General features: G+C 32.1%; 1 protein-coding gene across 3 annotated transcripts; it reads right to left on the bottom strand.

The window, feature by feature from the left end:
• Positions 1 to 322: 322 nt before the first annotated feature.
• On the bottom strand, positions 323 to 20,219 carry LOC127529084 (T cell receptor delta constant). Of its 3 annotated transcripts, none has more exons than XM_051931564.1 (5): positions 20,113 to 20,219; positions 16,652 to 16,954; positions 13,924 to 13,983; positions 677 to 787; positions 323 to 519 (listed from the first exon to the last, which is right to left on the bottom strand). In XM_051931564.1, exons 1-4 carry the CDS (start codon positions 20,183 to 20,185, stop codon positions 678 to 680), a joined length of 546 nt encoding a protein of 181 aa, XP_051787524.1. In that variant the 5' UTR covers positions 20,186 to 20,219; the 3' UTR covers positions 323 to 519; position 677. The 3 variants fall into 3 exon arrangements, with proteins under 3 accessions (XP_051787524.1, XP_051787525.1, XP_051787526.1); XM_051931565.1 differs by lacking the exon at positions 20,113 to 20,219 and adding an exon at positions 18,878 to 18,960; XM_051931566.1 differs by lacking the exon at positions 13,924 to 13,983.
• Positions 20,220 to 20,996: the final 777 nt, after the last annotated feature.

The following is a 20,996-nucleotide window of genomic DNA, read 5'->3' as shown; positions in this document are numbered from 1 at the left end:
TTATCACCATAAACCACACCATAAAAAAGTCAACAGAATTATATATAAGGGACAGTTAAAAAGAAACAGAGCATGTAACTGTATAGTTTTAAATATAAACTTTATTGAATGAGATGTGAATTGTTACATTTGAAATAAAGTCCATTTTAAGATATTAAACATACAGTATATTTTTATTTTGTTATTCTGTGAAGAATGTATAAAATAGCCAGACGGAGAACAAATTCATTAACGGTGTGAATGAACAACAGAGCATTTTTCTGTATGAGCTTTCAATTCAGTTTATTCTTAGCATCTAAACTTCAGTCAGCAATGGTATCTATGCGTTACATAAGTGTTTTAAAATATGATTTTGCCATAATATTTCTTTAATTAAAATTCAAGCTTATTTTGATTATGAATACAGAAATAAGCAAATGATACATAAAATAAAAAACAAAATATTTTAAAAGCAAAAAAAAAAGAAAAATTGACATCAAAAACAGTAGCTCTCCTTATTTAGATTTTGCCATTCTTGCTCTAGAAGAAAACAAAGAGACAAATAAACTAAAAGCAGTTAAGTTAGATACACAATTGCATAAATGTATTAAACGCTGTAAAGAAATACTTTTTATGGAATATAATTATGCTTTAGTAAAGAATAATATTTTCAGACTTATTATAAAATTACACTTACTTTAGAATATGGTGGCTCTGGCTGTCATCAGTAGATTAAAAGCCACACACTTTGCTAACAGCACTCTTAGTCCATTTACAGTCAGAGACAGAAAATTAATCTTTGTTAAATCTGTTAAAAAAACATACATTGATATTTTGTTGTTGAGTATATATACGAGAGAAAAATATAAAATATACAAATTCATTTTTGAGTGTTATATGCAAAATATGCTTCACCATTTTCTGAGTAAACTGGGATAATATGATTTATTTCTTATAAGATAAGAAATAAGAAATACACTTGTTCTGGATCATATTTTATGCACACTATTTCAATTTAATTAACACTTTTCATTTTTAAAAGTCACTTTAAAAGATACAAATTTCTAATTTGTCCAAAGATATTTTGTATCTTTTAAAGTGACTTTTAAAAATGAAAAGTGTTAATTAAATTGGAATAGTGTGCATAAAATTTGATCAAAAACAAGTGTATTTTAGGTTGATCGATGACTCAAAAGTAACTTGGTATGTCGGTGTGTATGTGTTAGTGCCTAATGCTGCTGGGGTAGGCCCCAGCTCTCCCAAAAGCTTGAATTGAATTAAAGGCATTTGAAAATATGGGTTGATGGTAAAATAATCTTATTAACTTTTCTTCATTTTTGTTATAATTTTAAAAAGTTATATGTATATATCTATGTAAAGAATAATGACTATTATATTTAAGTGAAAACTAAACTTTGTTGTGTTTATGCACTGCTGCTTCATGGATTCATCATCATGGATTTGAGTCACTTTCTCTGCATCGGTTTTTCTTTGAGTCTACTGATTTTACTCCTACATAGAAAAATAAAGTGTGTGTTGGATAATTGAAAATTCCAAATTTGCCTTGCTGGACTGCAGCCCCATCTTGGATTGATTCATACCCTTCTATCTGATGATGTCAAGATAAGGGACAACATTTATTAACCTATAATTTGATTAAGTGGATTTGAGAATACTGTATTATTTCCACATTTTGGGGGTGGTACTGTGGCGCAGAGGTAGCGCTGCTGCCTCACAGTAAGGAGACCAAGGTTCGCTTCCTGGGTCCTCCCTGCGTGGAGTCTGCATGTTCTCCCCGTGTCTGCATGGGTTCCCTCCGGGTGCTCTGGTTTCCTCCCACAGTCCAAAGGTTAGGTGCACTGGCAATTCTAAATTGGCCCTAGTGTGTGTGTGTGTGTCCTGCGGTGGGTTGGCACCCTGCCCGGGATTGGTTCCTGCCCTGGGATTAGCTCCAGCAGACCCCTGTGTTCAGATTCGGCGGGTTGGAAAATGGATGGATTTGTATATTTAAAAGTAATTTTTATGAGGGACGTTCAAAAAGTTTTCTCACTTTTTGAAACTCTATTTATTAAGAATTTCAAAAACAAATTGCACCGGTTTTCTACATAGTCACCTTCGTTTGCAATGCAATTTTCCCAACGTCATACCAGCTTTTTAATGCCCAGTTACTACTCTTCCCATCTTCATTTTCCAACGAAAATATAAAAATGTGGAAACTTTTTGAATGTCTGTTGTACTTTTGATAGGACTTTTATTAAGAATAAATGCAATTGGTAATGTGCATGAACTTAAATAATATCTTAACTGAGACATATTATATTTGCAGTGTTTTGTTTTCTATGATTTGGTCTCTTATGTTATTATGTGCATTAAAAGAAGATAAATAGAAGGCTTTTGAATGATAAGACATTTTCTTTTTCCACATTTGTAGCCTAAAGTTTATTGAAGTTAGTTGTTAAATCTATCTTTATGCTTGTAGCTTAAGAAGACAAAAATATTTAAAATTCATGCTAATCTTCCATGGTGGTGCATTATTAGGTGGGCTAGAGAATGCTATTTAATATTGTTAATTTCTAGCCTTCTATAAAGTATACATTTCAAATTAAACAGATTTTTGTTTTGAGAAATTATGAGAATGACTGCAATTAAATTATAAGATTTAAGTCAAAGTACAGTTTGTGGTACAGCATAGTATATATGCAAATTCCTTATTAATTAGGAATTAAAATACAAAAGCTCAAAAGTATTTTAGTGTATTCACATTAATATAAAATTAATATCTTCCATTGGAATTACTTTTAAAATAAATTTTAAGTGACCAGAAAGATAATAAACAAAGAACTAGAGATTGTCAGTATCAATTCTTTAATTTTCTGATAATCTGAAGCTCACACCTATTTTTTCAATTCAGCTCTTTGTGTATATTTATGTGAAATCTGGGAAGATTCTAGGTGTGCAACTAAAATACATATTTAATTTCAAGTGTAGAAATAACATTTGATTTCTTTTTTATTCTACATGTGTATCTTTTAAAGTTAAATCTAATATGCAAAATTACTAAACAGCATAATATACAGTACCTGAGGTGTGGAAAATATGAAAGGTTGCCGGGTAATGCAATGGTTAGCGTTGCTGCCTTACAGATCTAGCATCCTGCATTCAAATCCCATGCTTTGTATTTGGTTTGCATGTGGGTTTTCTTTTGGGTTTTCCAGTTATGTGTGTGAAGTTAACTGTTTGACTGTGGGTATGTGCATTAGTGCGTCTGGTGATGAACTCTCACGGCTCTGAGCCCCTGCCACTCTTGATTAAATGAGTTTGAAATGTTACTTTAAGTTGACAAAACCTTCCTTGTACACTGTAATAGAAATCTACTTGGATCAAAAAAATTATTGTCATTCATACTCTTTGGCTTCTTCTTTTTGTTTACCATTAGTTCTTATTACACTGAAGGTATGCCAATGCACATAAATGCATTAAAAAGATATAATTTGACAAACCATTTTTTAATAGCATAAGTTAGGAAAACAAAGAATATAAGTGATTGGACATCAAATTTAAGATAAATGTTTTATACATATTGTTAGAATATCATTCAACTATTGGTAGGCATAAAGCTTACAGTCTCACAGTTCCTACGTTTGAATTCTGAGACTATTTCTGTTGAGCTTGTAGTGTGGTTTTTATCTCAAACATATGTATGTTAAATTTATTGGTGCGTGAGAACTTGGATACTATGAGTTGAACTGGAAAAGTACATTACAAAATAAATTGAAAAATTATATATATATATATATATATATATATATATATATATATATATATATATATATATATATATATATATATATATATTTATATATATAGGTAAAATTCTGTTACAATGAACTGCCAGGGACCTAAAAAATATTTAGTTGTAATGAAAATTTCATAGTAATGAGATTCTGTATTTGTCACTATAGTGCTTTCTTTAACTTGCAAACATTTCAATAGCTTCTTTGGTGTTAATTTTAATCTCCTCCTGTCTACAGATTATGCTGACGAGAATTTTTCTCAGCATTTCCTTGCAATAATACAGTTTTAGGGAGCGAATGATGCCCAAATTCAATGGCTGAAGAACTGCTGTGCAATTGGGTGAGAGGAATTCAACGTGAACTTTATCTAAATTTGGAAGCATGTTGTGGGAAGCACAGTTATAAATCAGAAGCCAAATCATCCTTTTCTTCTTCTTCATATTGTGAGGTTTCTGAACTTATTTGGGATCCCCCCCCATTCCCCACTCAATGGGAACGACATGCGGAAGTTTGTCCCGAAGTGCGATTGCTGCGTCAATGGAAGATTGTTTGTCCATTGCCAGGGCAGGGCAACAGCAGGCTCACAGCGCTGCAGTGAATCACCACAGAAGCAAATCATAAAAGATCAGGTTGCGCTATATAAGTACATGTCTTGCACCCCCAAACACGAGGTTTAGTCTCAATATTTTAGCAAAAAACAGCTTTATTCAGCTTGAAACAGGAACAGCAGGGTTATTTATTGTAGCGTGACCTGCCACTCTCCTATAAAGAGCTGTGAGCCTGCTGTTGCAACGGCAATAGATAAACAGTCTTCCACAGATGCGGTGATCACACTTCAGGATGCTCTTCGGCATGTTGTCCAGTTGGTGGAGATCCCAAGAGAGTTTAGAAACCTCACATTTTCCTGAATGAGTGCCGCATTAATAGGAATGTTTCTTGAACGAGCATCACTGAACCACATAAAAACTGCTTTTTCGACGTCTTCATATGTAGCAGTTTGTATATGTTTGCAACCCGAGATTTTTCATCTTTTTTTGCTTGGTCTTTGAAGAAAGTTGACAGTTTCGATGGCGAAATTCTGAATTCACTGGCAACGTCTTCTTTCTTTTTGCTGCAATCGAGAGTTTTTTTTTCTAATATGAACTGTTATCATTTTTTTGTGTCTGCCATTTCTATAGGAGGGTGACATTAAGTTAAGTTCCAATGGATGTTTTTCAAATGTTGACAATTAGCAAAAGGCATGACTAAAAACCAAAGAAAACAAAAACAGCAAAAAAAAAAAACATATGAGAAAAGTTCAAAGAAAGGAAAAAAAATTACAGTGTTTCTGTTTGGGGATCGTTATGCACAACTGAGCTGTGACCACAGAACTAACTGCTCGGTGGATGATTTACTGTATTCTGGCATTTCAAAGTCTTTTGGGCACTTCGTTGTAATGAAAGTATCTGGTCAATGTATTTCGTTGTAATGAGATTTCTATAAACTCGTGTCATATGGGGAAACTGTCGAGACCATAAAAATACTTCATTGTAATGAAAATTTCATTGTAAAGATATTCATTGTAACGGAATTTTACCTGCATAACATTCTCAGATGTACTCAATCAAATTTAGAGTCATGTAGTGCCAAAGCTTATCCAAGTAACAACTGGACATAATCCAGGAAACAGTTCTTGAGAGAGTCGCAAGGCCTACTCAAATACATACTACTCACGGCAATCGCACGGCCTACTCAAATACAGACCCATATATCTTACCCTGGGGCCATTTTGGAATTGACAATTAATAAATTAGTCTGTGTATGTGGGAAGAAAACATATACTGTACATGCTGAGAATATGCAACATTACAGCAATCAAGGCCACTCAGCCCAACAAAACTCACCAATCCTATCCACTTAATTCTTCCAAAATAATATCAAGTCTAGTTTTGAAATTCCTTGAAGTCCTACTGTCAACCACACTACTTTATAACTTATTTCATGTGTCTGTGGTTCTCTATATAAAGGAGAACTTCTTAATAGTTGTGTGAACTTATTTTAAAGTAACAGTCTCAATCCACTGCACTAATTTCTTTCATAATTGTAAAAAGTTCAATTATGTTTTCTCTTAATTTTCTTTTGCTTAGATTGAAAAGGCACGGCGATGTTAATCTTTCCTTAACTCCTAACTCTGCCCTGTGGTCATGGAGTCAGCCTAGTCGCTCTTCTCTGAAGCTTTTCTAGCACTGTTATGTCCTTTTTGTAGCCTGGAGACCAAAACTGCACACAGTACTCCAGGTGAACTCTTACCAGAGCATTAATTGCTTTAGGAAAACCTCCTTGTACTTGTACTCTACACATCGGCCTAAACAACTTAATATTCTGTTTACGTCTTAATGGCTCTTGTACACAGTCTGGCTGTTGATAGACTTTTGATTTTCATTATGAATTCAAACCTGACATATTTACTTCCTACTTTTAATACTTTACACTTAAAAACATAAAATTTCATCCGCCACAAATCTGCCTAAGCCTCTATGTTGTTCAGTTCCCTCAGTAATGATTCAATCTAGATTTTCTGCTGATCCACCTAGCTTGGTACCATTTCCAAATATCTTAAAAATAGCAGTGGCCCTTGCACTGAACCTTAGGGGACACCATTCTTAACATCAAGCAATTTTGATAGGGCTCCTTGCATCATAACCCTCTGCTTCCTGTGTCTGAGAGAATTCTGCACCCATCTGCACATAACATCCCGAACTCCCACTTCTTTAATTTTAATGCATAACCTCACATGTGGCACCTTATCAAATGCTTTCCGAAAGTCAAGATAAATAATATCATATGCTCCACTTTGAACATATCCGTTTGTTGCTTCCTCATAGAATTCTAGCATATTAGTAAAACACGACCTTCCTCATCTAAACCCATGCTGACTGTTCAGTAAAACTGCTGTTCTTGCAATGTGTTGCTGAATCTTTTCCTTAATGCTTCCTTCCATTAATTTACCTGCCATGCATGTAAAGCTTACTGGCCTACAGCTACTTGGATCTCTCTTTTTATGTGACGGTATAAAATTTGCCATTTTCAATCCTTCAGCATTTTCCCAGTGTGCAGTGACTTCCTAAAAATATATGTCAAGGGTTTATGTATGTACTCCTTAAGCAATTGAGGAAAAATATCATATTTTATCTAACCAACACTTCTCCCTCTACAATTTTCAAATCATTCTGTACCTCTTTAGTAGTCGCTTTTTCCACTGGGAGGTTATCCACTTTCTCATGTGAAGACTTCACACTTTAGAGCACCTGCTATTTCACTGTCATTTTTAATTCTGCTTTGCTTTTCCCGATGCACTTCACCTTCACCTTGATTGTTCTTTTACTACTAAAATACTAAATGAATCTCTTTGTGTCATCTTTCACCTTATTTGCTATATTTCTTCCTAACTATCTTTTAGCTTCCCTAATATCCTCTTTAATGGTTGTCCTTATGCTCTCATATGCATAATAATTTACACTGGAGCTGTTACTTTATATGCCATATACAGATTTTTTTTCCTTTGCAGCTTCTTTTTCAAATCTTTATTAACCCACTGCAGAGTTTTTAAATTTTTTTTTTATAAATATCAAATTTAGAGATGTACCTGTCTGACATTGTATGCATTATTAACATTTTTAGTCCTGTTTCACTGGTCCTTGACAATCTCCACACTTAGTTTATCCTAGTTCATCTTACTTAGCATCCTCCACAATGCTCAAAATTCACCATACCAAAGTTAAATTTAACATTTTTGGTCTTTGCATTTTTCCAAAATGCTGAGAATAGTATTGTATTATGAACATTTGACCCTAGCGGTTTAATCACCTCTACACACTCAATTTTATCCTGATAATTACAAAATACTAAATCTCAACAAGCTTCCCCCAACTTTGGTGCTTTAACATACTGCGTTGAAAAGCAATCACTGATTACTGTACTTCTAAAAACTCCTGCTCTTTTGATCCACTATCTGCATGGTTAGCCCAGTTAATATTTGAGTAGTTAAAGTCCCCCTGCAAACTTGACTTATTAATATTATTAAAAAGATGTTTATTACAATTACTGTCTGTATTAGACCATCTATAACATACTCCTAAAATAAAGCCTCTTTCCCTGACGATTTCCAGATGAACTCAGATGTCTTCACTAAGATGGGGTTGATCATCTAATTCACGAGAACTTGAGTTTAAATTCTGTGTGATATAAACAGCAACCCCAGCTTCTTTTCATGTCTGTCTATCCTTCCTAAAATGTGTTTTCATCTATGCTATACTATATATTTCCCCATCTTTTTCATTTAGCCACGTTTCTCTTATTGAGATAATATAATAATTATACTCAACTACATACAACTTCAACTCACTTGTTTTATTTTTGATACTTCTAGCATTGAGACAAGCTATTTTTAATGTGTTACTCATTTTAATTTTGCCCTTAAACTTTGGGTTAGAATTTATGTTAATATGCAGTTTTATTTTTACACTATTGTTTTTTTTTTCATGTACAATTCTAAGCCCTGCCTGTCCTAAATTCCCTGCCCCGCCACCCTTTCTCTAGTGTTAACAATCCTCGACTAACTTACTTATATGCATCCCCAATAAATTAGTGCCTCTCTAGTTCAAATGAAACCTGTCATGGCAGAACACACATCATCTGTTCCCAAAGGAGTCCCAATGCCCCTTAAACCTATGCCCTTCTACAATACACCAAGATTTGTGCTATGTGTTAAGCCCTTTAATCTCCTCAGTCTTACCTAGACTGGTGCATGTCACAGACAAAAATTTGAAGCCTTCTAATCTCCTCAGTTTTACCTGGGCTGGCAGGAAGCCACAGGCAGGACTTTGGAGGAGACTCTTTAAATTTGGATTGCAAAATTAAATAAAATCAAAACAGAAGTTTAAATGGGGTTTTTGTCATGGTGAAACATCTAATAGAAAGAAACCTGGAATAAGTACTTTTAGATGTAGGTTGATAGAAAACAGCAAGCCATATGAAGAATTAATGTTGAAATTCACAAAAATGAACTGTAAAATTAATATATATACTTATGGAAAAGTTAATGTGTTAGAGTTAATTTTAAAGTCATACTGCGTTATTACTTATTTCGTTGCATTAACTCTTGCATTATCGCATGCCTTAATTCTGATACTTCAACTGGAAATATTATAAGCAAAGATTTTAATAAAGGCCTATAGTATTCCTTCATGGAGCTAACTAACATGAAAGTGAAAATCCTAGAATTCACAGCTAAAGACTAAACATTCAGTTTGCGTCTCACCAGGAAGCTGATGGTGGGGAAAGGTGAAGGAATGGTGTTACTTGGTTCATTTTATTTAAAAAATTTGCCAGATGGCTCAGAGGATAATGTAATTTGAAATATTTGTGTAGCTGAATTTAAATACCACAGGAGCACCACTTTTGTTATCGTATCACTTGAAAGCAAAACATGCTGGTGTATAAACAGATAGCTTGAGTGGCACTGCGCGAAAAGCTACTGTTTACTAAGATGTGTTAAATTGAACCATGTCAGATGTTAAGGTGAATGTGATAACAAGTACTAATAGCAAAATAGATTGCTTTCGATTGAAGACCTTTGAACACTGTTGAGGATGAAGGCCTTCTCAACATAATTAGACTGACAAGCTCCAGTGTTACATACACATTGCCATCATGTTGAACAAATGCTTCATAGATTGAGGATTTACATAAGAATCAAAAAGCAATAGAGATGGAACAACTTAGAAGTGCAAAAACAATGGCATTGACAGGTGACTATTGGAAGTCATTTAGCAATCATAACTAACTCAGTATAACTGCTCACTACATAGACAGTTTGTGGACATTTAATTTATTTGCACTAGGAGTGACACTTATGGAGGACATATATTTTGTAAAGGAATGTGCTAAACATTTTTTGATATTGCTTTGGTGGGAAATACGTGGAAAAGAAGCCAGCAGTAGGCACGGACAATGCATACATTATGAAGGCTGCAGCAAGACTCATGCCCTACGAACACATGCTGTGCATTGCACACGGTATACAGTAGTCCATTGTACTGTGGAGTTGATATTGTGCTGGCAAAATGTAGAAAGAAAGTTGGACACTTCAAGCATAGTCCAGCTAATGCAGTTGAACTGGCTCAGTAACAAGAAATGACTTATGTTTATATTTTTTGGCAAATTATGATTTGCTAAAGTGCAATTCTTACAGCGAATTAATAGTTGATTTATTGCAGTTGATTTGTTAAAGCTTTTTTTATGTGAATTGGACTGTTTCAGCAAACTATGTTATTTAAGTTTTGGAAATTTGTAATTGATTGAGCACTTCTGTCAAATAAGTTAATTTTATTATTAGTTCAAGATTTATTTAAATTATAAAGTTGTATATTTTATTGAAGTCTAATAGATTAAAACGAGAACTTTGCCAGTTATTAGCTGCACTTTCATTTTTCTGTTGGTAATATATTTCTACACTGAATGTACTGTAAAATATACTATATAATATACTATGATATAGATTATTATTATTATACAATAAACTGTAAAATCAATGGTATTGCAACATGATTGAATTAGTGATTGTTTGTGTGATTAACCACAAAGGATTGCGATTAATCACACAATTGTTTGCAATTAATTGTGATAAAAAAAAATTACCGTTTCCCAACTCTAATTTATTTACAGTATATAAAAATAAAACCTTTAACAAAGACTGCAAATGAGTCAAAATCTGAACTGTGTGATGAAATGACATGAAGTTAACACTGAATAAACAGTCAGTAATCACTACAATCAGAACTACTCTCAAAGAAAACATAAACTCAGGAATGCTAGGACTTAATCCCATCTCAAACAAACTCTGATTTAGAAAATTGTGTATCTTTTAAATGACTATCATGTAGTGATTTAATCTCTGTCTTTAGTGATTTGAGCTTTATATCTTTCAGATCATTTTTTTTAGAATTCTAAAAAACAGATTGGTAGGTATACTTTTGAAATGTATTAACCTGTGGTACTTAGGATTAAAAGGGACATCAGAAGGGGTCCTCACCCAGACAAGACACATGAATTCCAAAAGAAACTGGAAAAGCCTCTATGGGCTGAACAAAAATCTGAAGTAGATGATATGCACCCAGACTTGAAATGACTTCATGTTCCATAGCACAGTTTTCAAATATTTTTCCTAACCTTTCAGGACTCTTTTCAAAAACTTTTCCTACATTTGCTACCATCAGTTTGATCATGTTTAAATATAGCTTTGCTTCATAGTAATATTGATTTTATTTTGTTTGATTGGGTCAATAGTGTTTAAGAGTACCCATTTTGAGTGCTGTCAAATTCCCAATGGGGTTAATGGCTGAGGAAAATATGTTTTCCTAATGTAGCAATAAAGTGAATATGGGCTCCTGCATTTGTGAGTGGCACAGATGTATCTTAGGACTGATGACAACCGTTTGGTCTGCTTATGCTGAGCTAGAAAGTCTCTTTGCTTATAGCAGCTGTCAATGTGCTACATCAGGCAGTATAAAGAAGTTATATTAAAGTTATGGAAAGCAATTTTCACAACAAAACACACATGAGAAGGCAGATTGCTCACATGGCAATATTCCCTTGAAAGAAGGTGCCAATAAAATTTTATAGCTCTGAATAATAATAATATAGTGGGCACTTAAAATCAAATGATCACATTATAAATATTTTCACTGTATTTTTGAAGAGAACATTTTATATAGAGTTATAGATATTAGAAAATGTAAACATAAGTAGGGGTCATTCCTGGATTTTAACAGCAAGAAAACAGTCAAAGAAAAGGTGAAGTGATTTTGCTGGAATTGGCACAATCCCGGGTTTGGATTAAATTAATTCAAGATTGCTAAAGAAATTATGAAGGAGAAATAAAGAAAAAAATACTCATAGAATTAAAAAGATTAACGTAATTGGTGGGACCAAATTATTTAAAAAGCTATTAAGTACAAGACAAAGCAGGACATATCTATTTATGACGCAGTTATTATTGCTTTTGATACAAGAGAACATGTCTCACTAACATGGAAGAATAAGGAAAAAAAGGCGTATTTGGTCATAGTGGAGCATATTACTTATCTGGATCTTTAAACTATGCAAGATCTCTTTATTCAAAGTGCAGCACACAAATGCGTGTACTGTCTCAAGGTGTCTTAAGCACAGAAAGCATTTGGTTATGGTGTGAAAAATGTTTTCCCAAATTGAATGATGTTAAAAATGGGACTTATTTGGGATCAAAATGGAGGCTGCTACTCTTTTTGACTCATGTAAATCATTAAATTAAAGTGAAAGTGGCATAGTGGTTGGGTCTGCAATTAAAACAAAACTAGATGGATTAACAGACAGTCAGCAAAGCCATTGCAGCTGGATCTAGAAAGTATTCACCATTTAAAATAACATAAAGTTTTACAGATAGGAGGTAAAAACATTAGCTAGAATTTCACTATGGACAGTGTGAAACAAAGGAGTGCTATGGCTTGTTACTGTTCATTGTCAAGAAGTGTACAGATATGACTAAGAAGGCTAGTTACTGAGGCTGATCTTCTAGACGATACCTTTTATAATGTGTTTGAAACCATGCACGTAAGTTATGTTGTGAATATGGCATTCAGCAAATGTATAAATATAGGTACCTGAAAAGTAAGGACTGGTTCATAAAAATACTTCAAGCATGGCCATAAAAAAATTGCGTTTCTTTATTTGAAATTATCGTATGATCTAAAAAATATCAGATTTAGGGTGGCAGTGAAAAAGAACTCATGTATTAGCTTAGATCAAAAATGATTTATATGTTGTCAAAACTTCTAACCTCAAAATTATAAAGGTTGTCATTTGTTTATGAATTAGCAGACTTCATTACAATAAAAAAATCATATGATTGCAGCTAGTCTGCATGACATCTGTACTGCTTGTGTTTTGTTTTTAACTGTCTCAGGGACAGTTGCAATGGCTGAGCGGTCATTCAAAAGGCTAAAACTCATTAAAAATTATCTGCAATCTACTATGTCCCAGACTGGACTCATAAGCTTGGCTCTTTAGAGTCAAGAAAAGCTAAGCAACTAAATGTTATGAAAATAATACAAGATTTTGCCAAATTAAAATCCCGAAAGAGGAATATTATTAAAATGACTTGTTTTTGCTATTTTTTTTCTATAGTGAAATCCACATTTACAACGCAGTACAGTTCATTATGGATCATTTCTCTTTTTTGTATAGTATACAAATTGCATAATTATAACGATACTTCTTTCTAAAGTTACATCATTGCCAGAGCTACTGCAGTATTATGCATTTTTAATTAATGTCACTTCATTTTCAAGTTTACAAAACATTTGAGAACAGCAGTTCCCGTAATGTACATGTACTGGTACTGCATATTAAAGGGGGGTTTCCTATAACTTCAACATGTGATGAAAATATTTTTTTGTGGTGATTACAATCAGTATTTGCAATATATAATTTTACAATAAATGTTAAACAGCATTGTAATACTTGTATATTTATAAAAATTACGTGGACCATTTCGTAAATGATGCACACATTGGTAGCAAGGCAATCCTAGTGCAAATGCCATCATTTGTAGTTAAAGACTTCAGAAATTGTGTGATGGTTACACTATATAGTTATATTTTTCCTGTTTGGATAAAAACGTACAAAATGTTTGATATGCATATATGTATATTGAGGTATCTAATCCTAGGTCCCCCATTAAAAACTTTGACACAGGCCCCATTCTGTCAAGTTACGCCCCTGGCTAGCAGCATGTTGGGAATCATAGCAAGCAGTGTTGGCAAAAACTCAAGAAAAAGAACAACTCACTTATGAGGCTTAATCTTGAAGCCAGCAGCTCATAAAATGTGGTATAACACAACTGGTTTTCTAAGCTTTCAATTGATAGGTAAATGTTAGAAACATGAATAAACATAAGAATTCTAATCATTTTAGAAGCATTTGCTTTCTAAATTGCTTAAAGGGATAATTGCATATATGAGCAAGCTTAATTAATTTTACTGAAATATATAAAGTTTTTATGTATTGTGTTCTGTATTTTTTAGACATTACACATATAAATATATACACCAGATCAAAAATTCATACTTCTTACCATTTGATTCAGGCTGCTTCCATGCATCAGTTGCATTGCAGGTTTTGGTAGGTGGTGTAGCTATCAAATAAATATTTTATAGTCAGATAAATTTTAACATAAGTATTTTTACATTTGCATAAATAAAATAAAAATAGCTATTATATGACTAAATTACAGTATATTTTAAATTAATGTATCGTCAGTTAAGGGGAGCCGCACCTTTAATAAAGCATTAAATATTTTTACGAGTAGTATGTCAACAAAATTTCTAACACCAAAGGAATTTATTCAGTCCCCCCTTTTCTGTTACAGAGTCACAGGAGACAATCTGTCACAAGGTACTCATGCATTCACCTACATGGACTTTTCCAAGAAAAGATTGTTATAACTTTATGCACCTGTATGGGCAGCCCACTGTTAAAAGACTAATAAACACACAAATACAAAGTACACATGTTTATCCAATATTTCATGATAGGTGCAAAAATCTTAACAAACAAGAGAGAGACAAAATAAATAAATTAATTACATTACAATGTGTTTATTCCAATTCTCACAACACTCATTTTGTAGCGCCAATTTTCTCATAATGAAAGTGAAGCATTGATATTTTATTTTCTTTTCCGAAGATATACGTGGCACATCTCAATTCTAATTACTACTTTTATTACTATTAGGTGACATTCCATATAATGATAATTTGGGTAATATGCTGATCATGTTCTTATTTATTTTTGTATTTCTTTGAAATTAAACGGTAAACTGCATGGAAGAAAATTGCTTATCTTAAACCTCTGATAAAACTGATCTTCTTTTACTAGGTGGATTTTCCAATGACACTAATCAAATTACGTAACTCAACTATATTCAGAGGGCTCCATTTTTCACCTTAATCTTCAGAAAGTTCATTTGTTACTGTTGGTTTAGGTCTTTTTATTTTAATTATTGATTCACTTTGAAGGATTATCTTTCAAAAATGAATCAATATTGTCAGTTACAACTGTCACAAGAATCTGACTGCGTAGGTTACACAAACACTATTTATTACATTTTGTATGAAGAAGAAAGCTTTACAGGGATTTATTACTTTTTGACAGTACAAGTCCTAGTAATTCACTGAAATACGATCATATTGCTTCTCTTTTCATTTTACAACCTCAGAGCCAAGTTTGTGATAATAATATAACACATTTTAAAGTGTTTTGTTTAGGTTTAATTTTAGAAATGTAAATTTTGAGATGATGCTTCAATGTCTAAAAGAAACAAATTTGGGTTAACTTTTAGATATGTAGTTGGTCAAATAGCAGAGGAATGGACCTAAAAATATAATCCATCCAATACATGACAAGTTCATCCAACATGTAAAAGTATTAGAAGATTCACAGTGGATGAGTAACAACTTTAAAAATGACAATTTACAGAAAAATAACTCTGTTCACTAACTGTACGGCTTATGAACTGACAGTAAAAATGGTTTAAAATTAAATTAGTAATATCAAAAGGCATTTAGAGAAGAATATCACTGAAAAAGCAAAACTGGATCCTTACAGGTTTCGTTCAGTGTTTCAGCAGTAAGAGTTAGTTTCATGCGAAATAAATATTTTAAACTTCCAACAGATATTATTGAAATAATAAATGATTTGGAGATTACAAAAACACAAATGCTACTAGGATTAAAAAGACTAAAATCAAGTAAATCATTTGGAACGGACTATATTTGCAAAAAAATCCTCAAGGTAAATTGAAATTTTAAACTTCCAACATGCATTTTTTTTAGAAATTGCAGAATATATAAGAAATTTATACGGAGTGAAAATGACCAAATTTTAATTATGTAAAAAGTGATCAGGCCAGCACTAGTACTATAGGCTGAATTGCCAGAAAACAAATGAATGAACAGTGTAAATTTAGACAGGATAGGCTGCGCTTCACCAACAGAGTAAAATGAAAAAGAATAACAATATTTGATTAACGTGGCACAAATTAATTGAAGATTTTAACGCACAAGTGACTAGTGGTCTGATATGCTGATTGGTGCAGAATTGGCTTAAAGATACGAAGGTTATGCTGTAAGGGTTTGTTTTTCTTTATTAGTTGACATTAAACGTAGGGTCCCGAAATGATTAGATATGGATCCGCTGCATGACTGAATTTACATAAACGATAAATAATTAATAAACTGGTTATGCTTAAAAGTCACCAATCTACACACTAAACAGAGGAAAATGAAAATGGCTCTAAAATTGGTAGTTTGCAGAAAATCCATTTTTTCATTCAATTTAAGCCCAACTGACTATTGTTTCTCTATAGCCCAAAGGTGCTCGGTGGCTTCTTTTACATCTGCCAGCTAAATCAAAAATTTAAAAAATCAATGATGTACAATAATTTATGAAAGTTTAGCTACAATTAAACAACTTAGAAGATAGATGCAGGGTGTAAAATTAATACAAAATGATGTGACTTAGATAACTTTTTTGGACGTTTGTGCATCTTTCATTCTTATCATTAAAGACAAAACTATCACATTTTTGTTTATAAGTTTTTTAATAGTTTAAATACCCTTTGAGTTATTAGACCTATTGAAATTTGCTGTCTATAGAGAGCACATACTTGGGTCATGAATTAAAAAAAATGAATTAATATTTGTGTGGTATGAATGTTGATTGCGAAAGCATTTGCTATCAACATTTTTATAAACAGAAAAGGAAAGAAGATAAAAGAAAAGAATGGATAAATGTCAAATTACCATTGATGGTTGATGGAGTTGATTCTATATTTTCCTTGTAAGATACCGTTTTGTTATCCACATTACAAGTCAGTTCTTTCATTGAATTTATTTCCTTAACACCAGCAAAACTATATAACTTCTTGGTTAAGGACAACGCTGCATTTTCCATGTTAGCCTTTAACAGATCCTTGCCTTCCGAAGTTAATATCAAGTTCTTTGAGGAGCTGTAGAAATCCGAAGCCAGACACACTGCTGCCTTATTATTGTTTTTGGTTTTTATTACGGTAATATTCAGCTGAGGACCTGTTGGATTCTGGTCTTCTAAAAAAGAAAAAATTAATAAAAAAGTAGTTTTAACCAGTTAATTAAACCAATGAGAAGGATACATCTAGAGCATATGCTATTGTAAAAATGATTATGTTATTATATGCTTCCCTTTATAGATAATACAAAAATCTAGTTTTCTAATGCATGCATATTTAAATATTACATTAAGGAAATTGTGATTATTAACAAACGTTTAATGATGTACTGTAAACTTAAATTACAAACGTTTATGTAATTTGTAATTTAAATTTCATTTTTAATTTGTCATTTTCCGAATTAGAAACATATCTTTGTTGGAAAAACAAAACAAAAACTACTCCACAGTGTTTTCCAATGCAGGTATGGAGAAGTTCTAAAAAAGAAACCAATTTTTGGAAAGAGTAGTTAAATTGGGTGGACATTAAAACCGGCAAAGCAAAATAAGCATATATTGTTACTAAGCCCAAAGAGATTACATTCAGATTACTAGAACTGCTTCAGGTTTGATTGCTTACTTACAAAAGCATGGTATAATTCTTGTTGATTTTAATTTATTTACAGTAAATTCAGATTGCTTAGTTTCTTGAAAAATGGGTTCATGTATTATCCTAAAAGAGATCAGTATCACATTTCGGTGATTCCTATTATTACTATAGTTTTCAGCAAGTATGAAAACCACGTTAGATAATGGATGCTAATTTTTAATACATTATTTTAATATTTTAAAGCTCCAAATACTCACTAAAAAGCGAGAAAACATAAAAGTACTCTCAAATGTGTTTAATCCAGTTTAGGGGTTCAGGGCTGTTGGTGTGACAAAGTATTACTATTAATAACGGAAAAATTCATGGTCAAATAAAAAATGCATTGATTTTTGAATAAATAATTTTATTTTCATATACACTCTTCAAAAGAACGATGCCAAGGTGGTTCTTCAGAGTGACACCATAGGGGAACTGGTTTTGTTTCACAGAAGAACCATCCACATAACATTTCTAGAAAGAATTTTTACTTTTTCAGATCCATAATTCTGAACAAAAGTGAGAGATTTGTGAAGTCCCAGTGGGGTCTTGATTTTAAAAGAACTCATAGTACATACAATAACATAGGCTAAGCTCAGATTTTATTGATCTATTAGTATACTGCTAAGTAGCCTGCTATACTGCGTTGTCGTTTTCCAAAAAAACAATTTCATATATAATTAACAAACTCACAATGAAACAGGTCAACCAAGGGTCCTACAAAGAAGAACAAAACCCAGTAAAGTGTCTGAAGCAATATCTCTAAGAGTGATGCACTTTTGAAGATTTAAATAGTATCAGTCATAAAAGCTGGTTGTATATAAATAATAATACATGTAATTATTAAAAAATAACGACTCTTCTGCTTTAGTTAAGTTTTCTTCATGTATCTTACAATATTTAGTAAAAATAATAATTATAATGCAAGAAGAGTATCCCCTGAGAAAACTTTAGAATCAGTGGATATTTTCTTTATTGGTTGACCTAATAATAGAGTTCCAAATCCAAAACTTAAACATCAAATAAAACACCAAAGTTAGTTTTCTTCAAGAAATCTGCTCAGTATTAATACTATTATTTATTTATCTATCTATCGATTTTTAATTTTATTTTAATATACATTTTATCCTAGTGGATGCTTAACTATAGCTACTTTAATATAGATTCACTTTTAAAATGACAGATAGAATAAGTGCTCTTTTGTAAATGACATTCAAAGTTAAAAAAAAAACAAATAAATGTTTATCTGTTTTCCTTTTAGAACAGATTCTCAAAAGTAATTTGAATCAATTCTGACAATGGTATCATTACAGTAAAATTAAGAGAGATTTTAAATATTACAATCTAAGAAAAATCTTTAAAATGTCAAAAACATGCCTTCAAGGAATAAGAACCTCAATGAAAATTAGAAACTTACTCATTTTAACAGTCAACTTTGTTCCTTTTCCAAATGTCAGGGGTCTAGCCTCCAATTCCCACAGCATAGCTATCCTTACCAAAAAATATTTATTTGGAATATATATATATATATATTTTGAGGTAAGAAGTAGGCTGCCTGTAATTTAGGTAATTTTAATCCATTTATAAGCTTTAAAGTAATACTTTTCCTTATATATATTTAAAGCACATTATTTTATTTCAGTGCTATTTATTTCAGTGCTTCAGTGCTTCTACCTTTATCTAGTTAGTATTTGCCATTTTTCAAAAAAAACAAAAAAAAAAAAAAGATAAATATATTTGGTGTATTAATTACAATTTAAATTAATAAATCAAATGTTTTTTGTTCATCTTGTATTTGCAAGGCTCCTTGGTGACTTTTGAATTACTTTATTTTTATTGGAAGATGAACACTTCTTAATGGTGTTATTTAAACAACTAACAATATTTTATTTTCCACTTTCTCTGGTGATGGCAATTCCCTAGCTTATTTTTCAAAATAATTTGTTTTTGGTTTTATTACATCTAACAATTCAGTTTTCAAAATAATTTCTTAATTTTAAAACTTAAAAGCATGGGAATGATTTTTTGGTTGCTAATATTAAAACAGTGTATATATTTAATAATAGTGGAAGCTGTCATTTGGTTAATTTTTCAATCAAAAAGAGTTTTCTTAAAATTTGAAATGGCAACTTACAGATTCTGTAGTTCTGTAGGAACCTTAATAAAGTTATCTGACTATACACAATTACTTTTACTTAATTAATTTATAATTCAGACAATGCATATAACAATGTCCAAAAATACAAGTCAGTGACCTAGAAATTTAACAAAAATGAGACTACAGAGCACAGTTAATCATTTAAAAAATGAAGTCTTCAGCATAAAGTATTTCAGTATTTTTACCACAATTTTCTGTAGTCTACTGTCAATAACTGTCAATAACTTACTTCATCCATCTATCCATCCATCAACACATTATGCAAAAGCTGCCATAGTAAAACATTCTTAAATCTTTTTCATTCTCTATAAATGAGGTTGACTGGTAATTCTAATTTGACCTGATCTGATGTCCGTTAGAGTGCGGATGCCACCGTCCAGGACTTATGTCTTGTGCCCAACACAGCTAAGAAAAGGTCTGGTCCCCCATTAACTGGATTAAGTGGGTTTCAGAATATTCTGTTATTTCTACAAAAATATTAAAATTTTACTTACTTGGAGTAACGGTCAGTTTAGTTCCAGCTCCAAAAGTTAGTTTATCTGTACACAGCAGCAGATAGTACAACATAAAAGCTGACTAAAAGCTCAGTTCTCCAAGCACTTTTAACATGTATGCTTCTTTGAAGTGTGATCAACATAAAGGAAAACAGAAAATAAGACTTCAAAGCAACCATATTACACAAAACACAACAAACAAAATTTTCAGAGAAAAAACATCTTTAAATGAAATGCTTTAAACTATTTAGGTCTGTAGCTCATGTTGCTCATTTCCGGTGACTTTGTTTAGTGCAGCAAAGATAAATAGACATCAATTAAAAATTTTTAAAAATATAAAACAAACACATATATACACATATACTTTTTGGAAATAGCATGTGGCTTGAATCCAATATTCTCTCTAGAATGCCTTTTCTATAATGTATTTCAGGAAAAATTCCTGTGAGTGTTGTTTATGGCTGAAGTTACCTCAACAATTGTTGATACAAGGCTGCTAGAGCTATTCACTTTTGCCAGGCTAATTTAACTGCACAAAGATGCATCAAGGTGAGTTTGTCCCACATTGTACAAAACCTTTACACAGTATGTCTGGTGTAATTTTCCACAAAGAGGGTGTTTAGCAGAACAATGTCACCATTTGCTGGAAAAGTTAAATCTGTTACCTTAGCCAAGGTTTTCCCTTAATCTGTTTTCAATAGGAAGAGGGAAAATATTTATTTGAATGTGCTACATTGCACTCTTCATGGCATAATCCATAATTGTCTTCAGAGTGAACTGTCGTCTATTGTAAGCAGGTTAAACTGCCAGATGACCATGGGTTTTGTTTAGGAGTAATGTAATTAAAGTAGAATAACCTTAATGGGATGTAAAAATAACAATAG

This window comes from Erpetoichthys calabaricus, chromosome 9 (genome assembly GCF_900747795.2).
Source record: "Erpetoichthys calabaricus chromosome 9, fErpCal1.3, whole genome shotgun sequence".
Classification (NCBI taxonomy): domain Eukaryota; kingdom Metazoa; phylum Chordata; class Cladistia; order Polypteriformes; family Polypteridae; genus Erpetoichthys; species Erpetoichthys calabaricus.
This window is presented reverse-complemented; position numbering and strand designations above follow the sequence as displayed.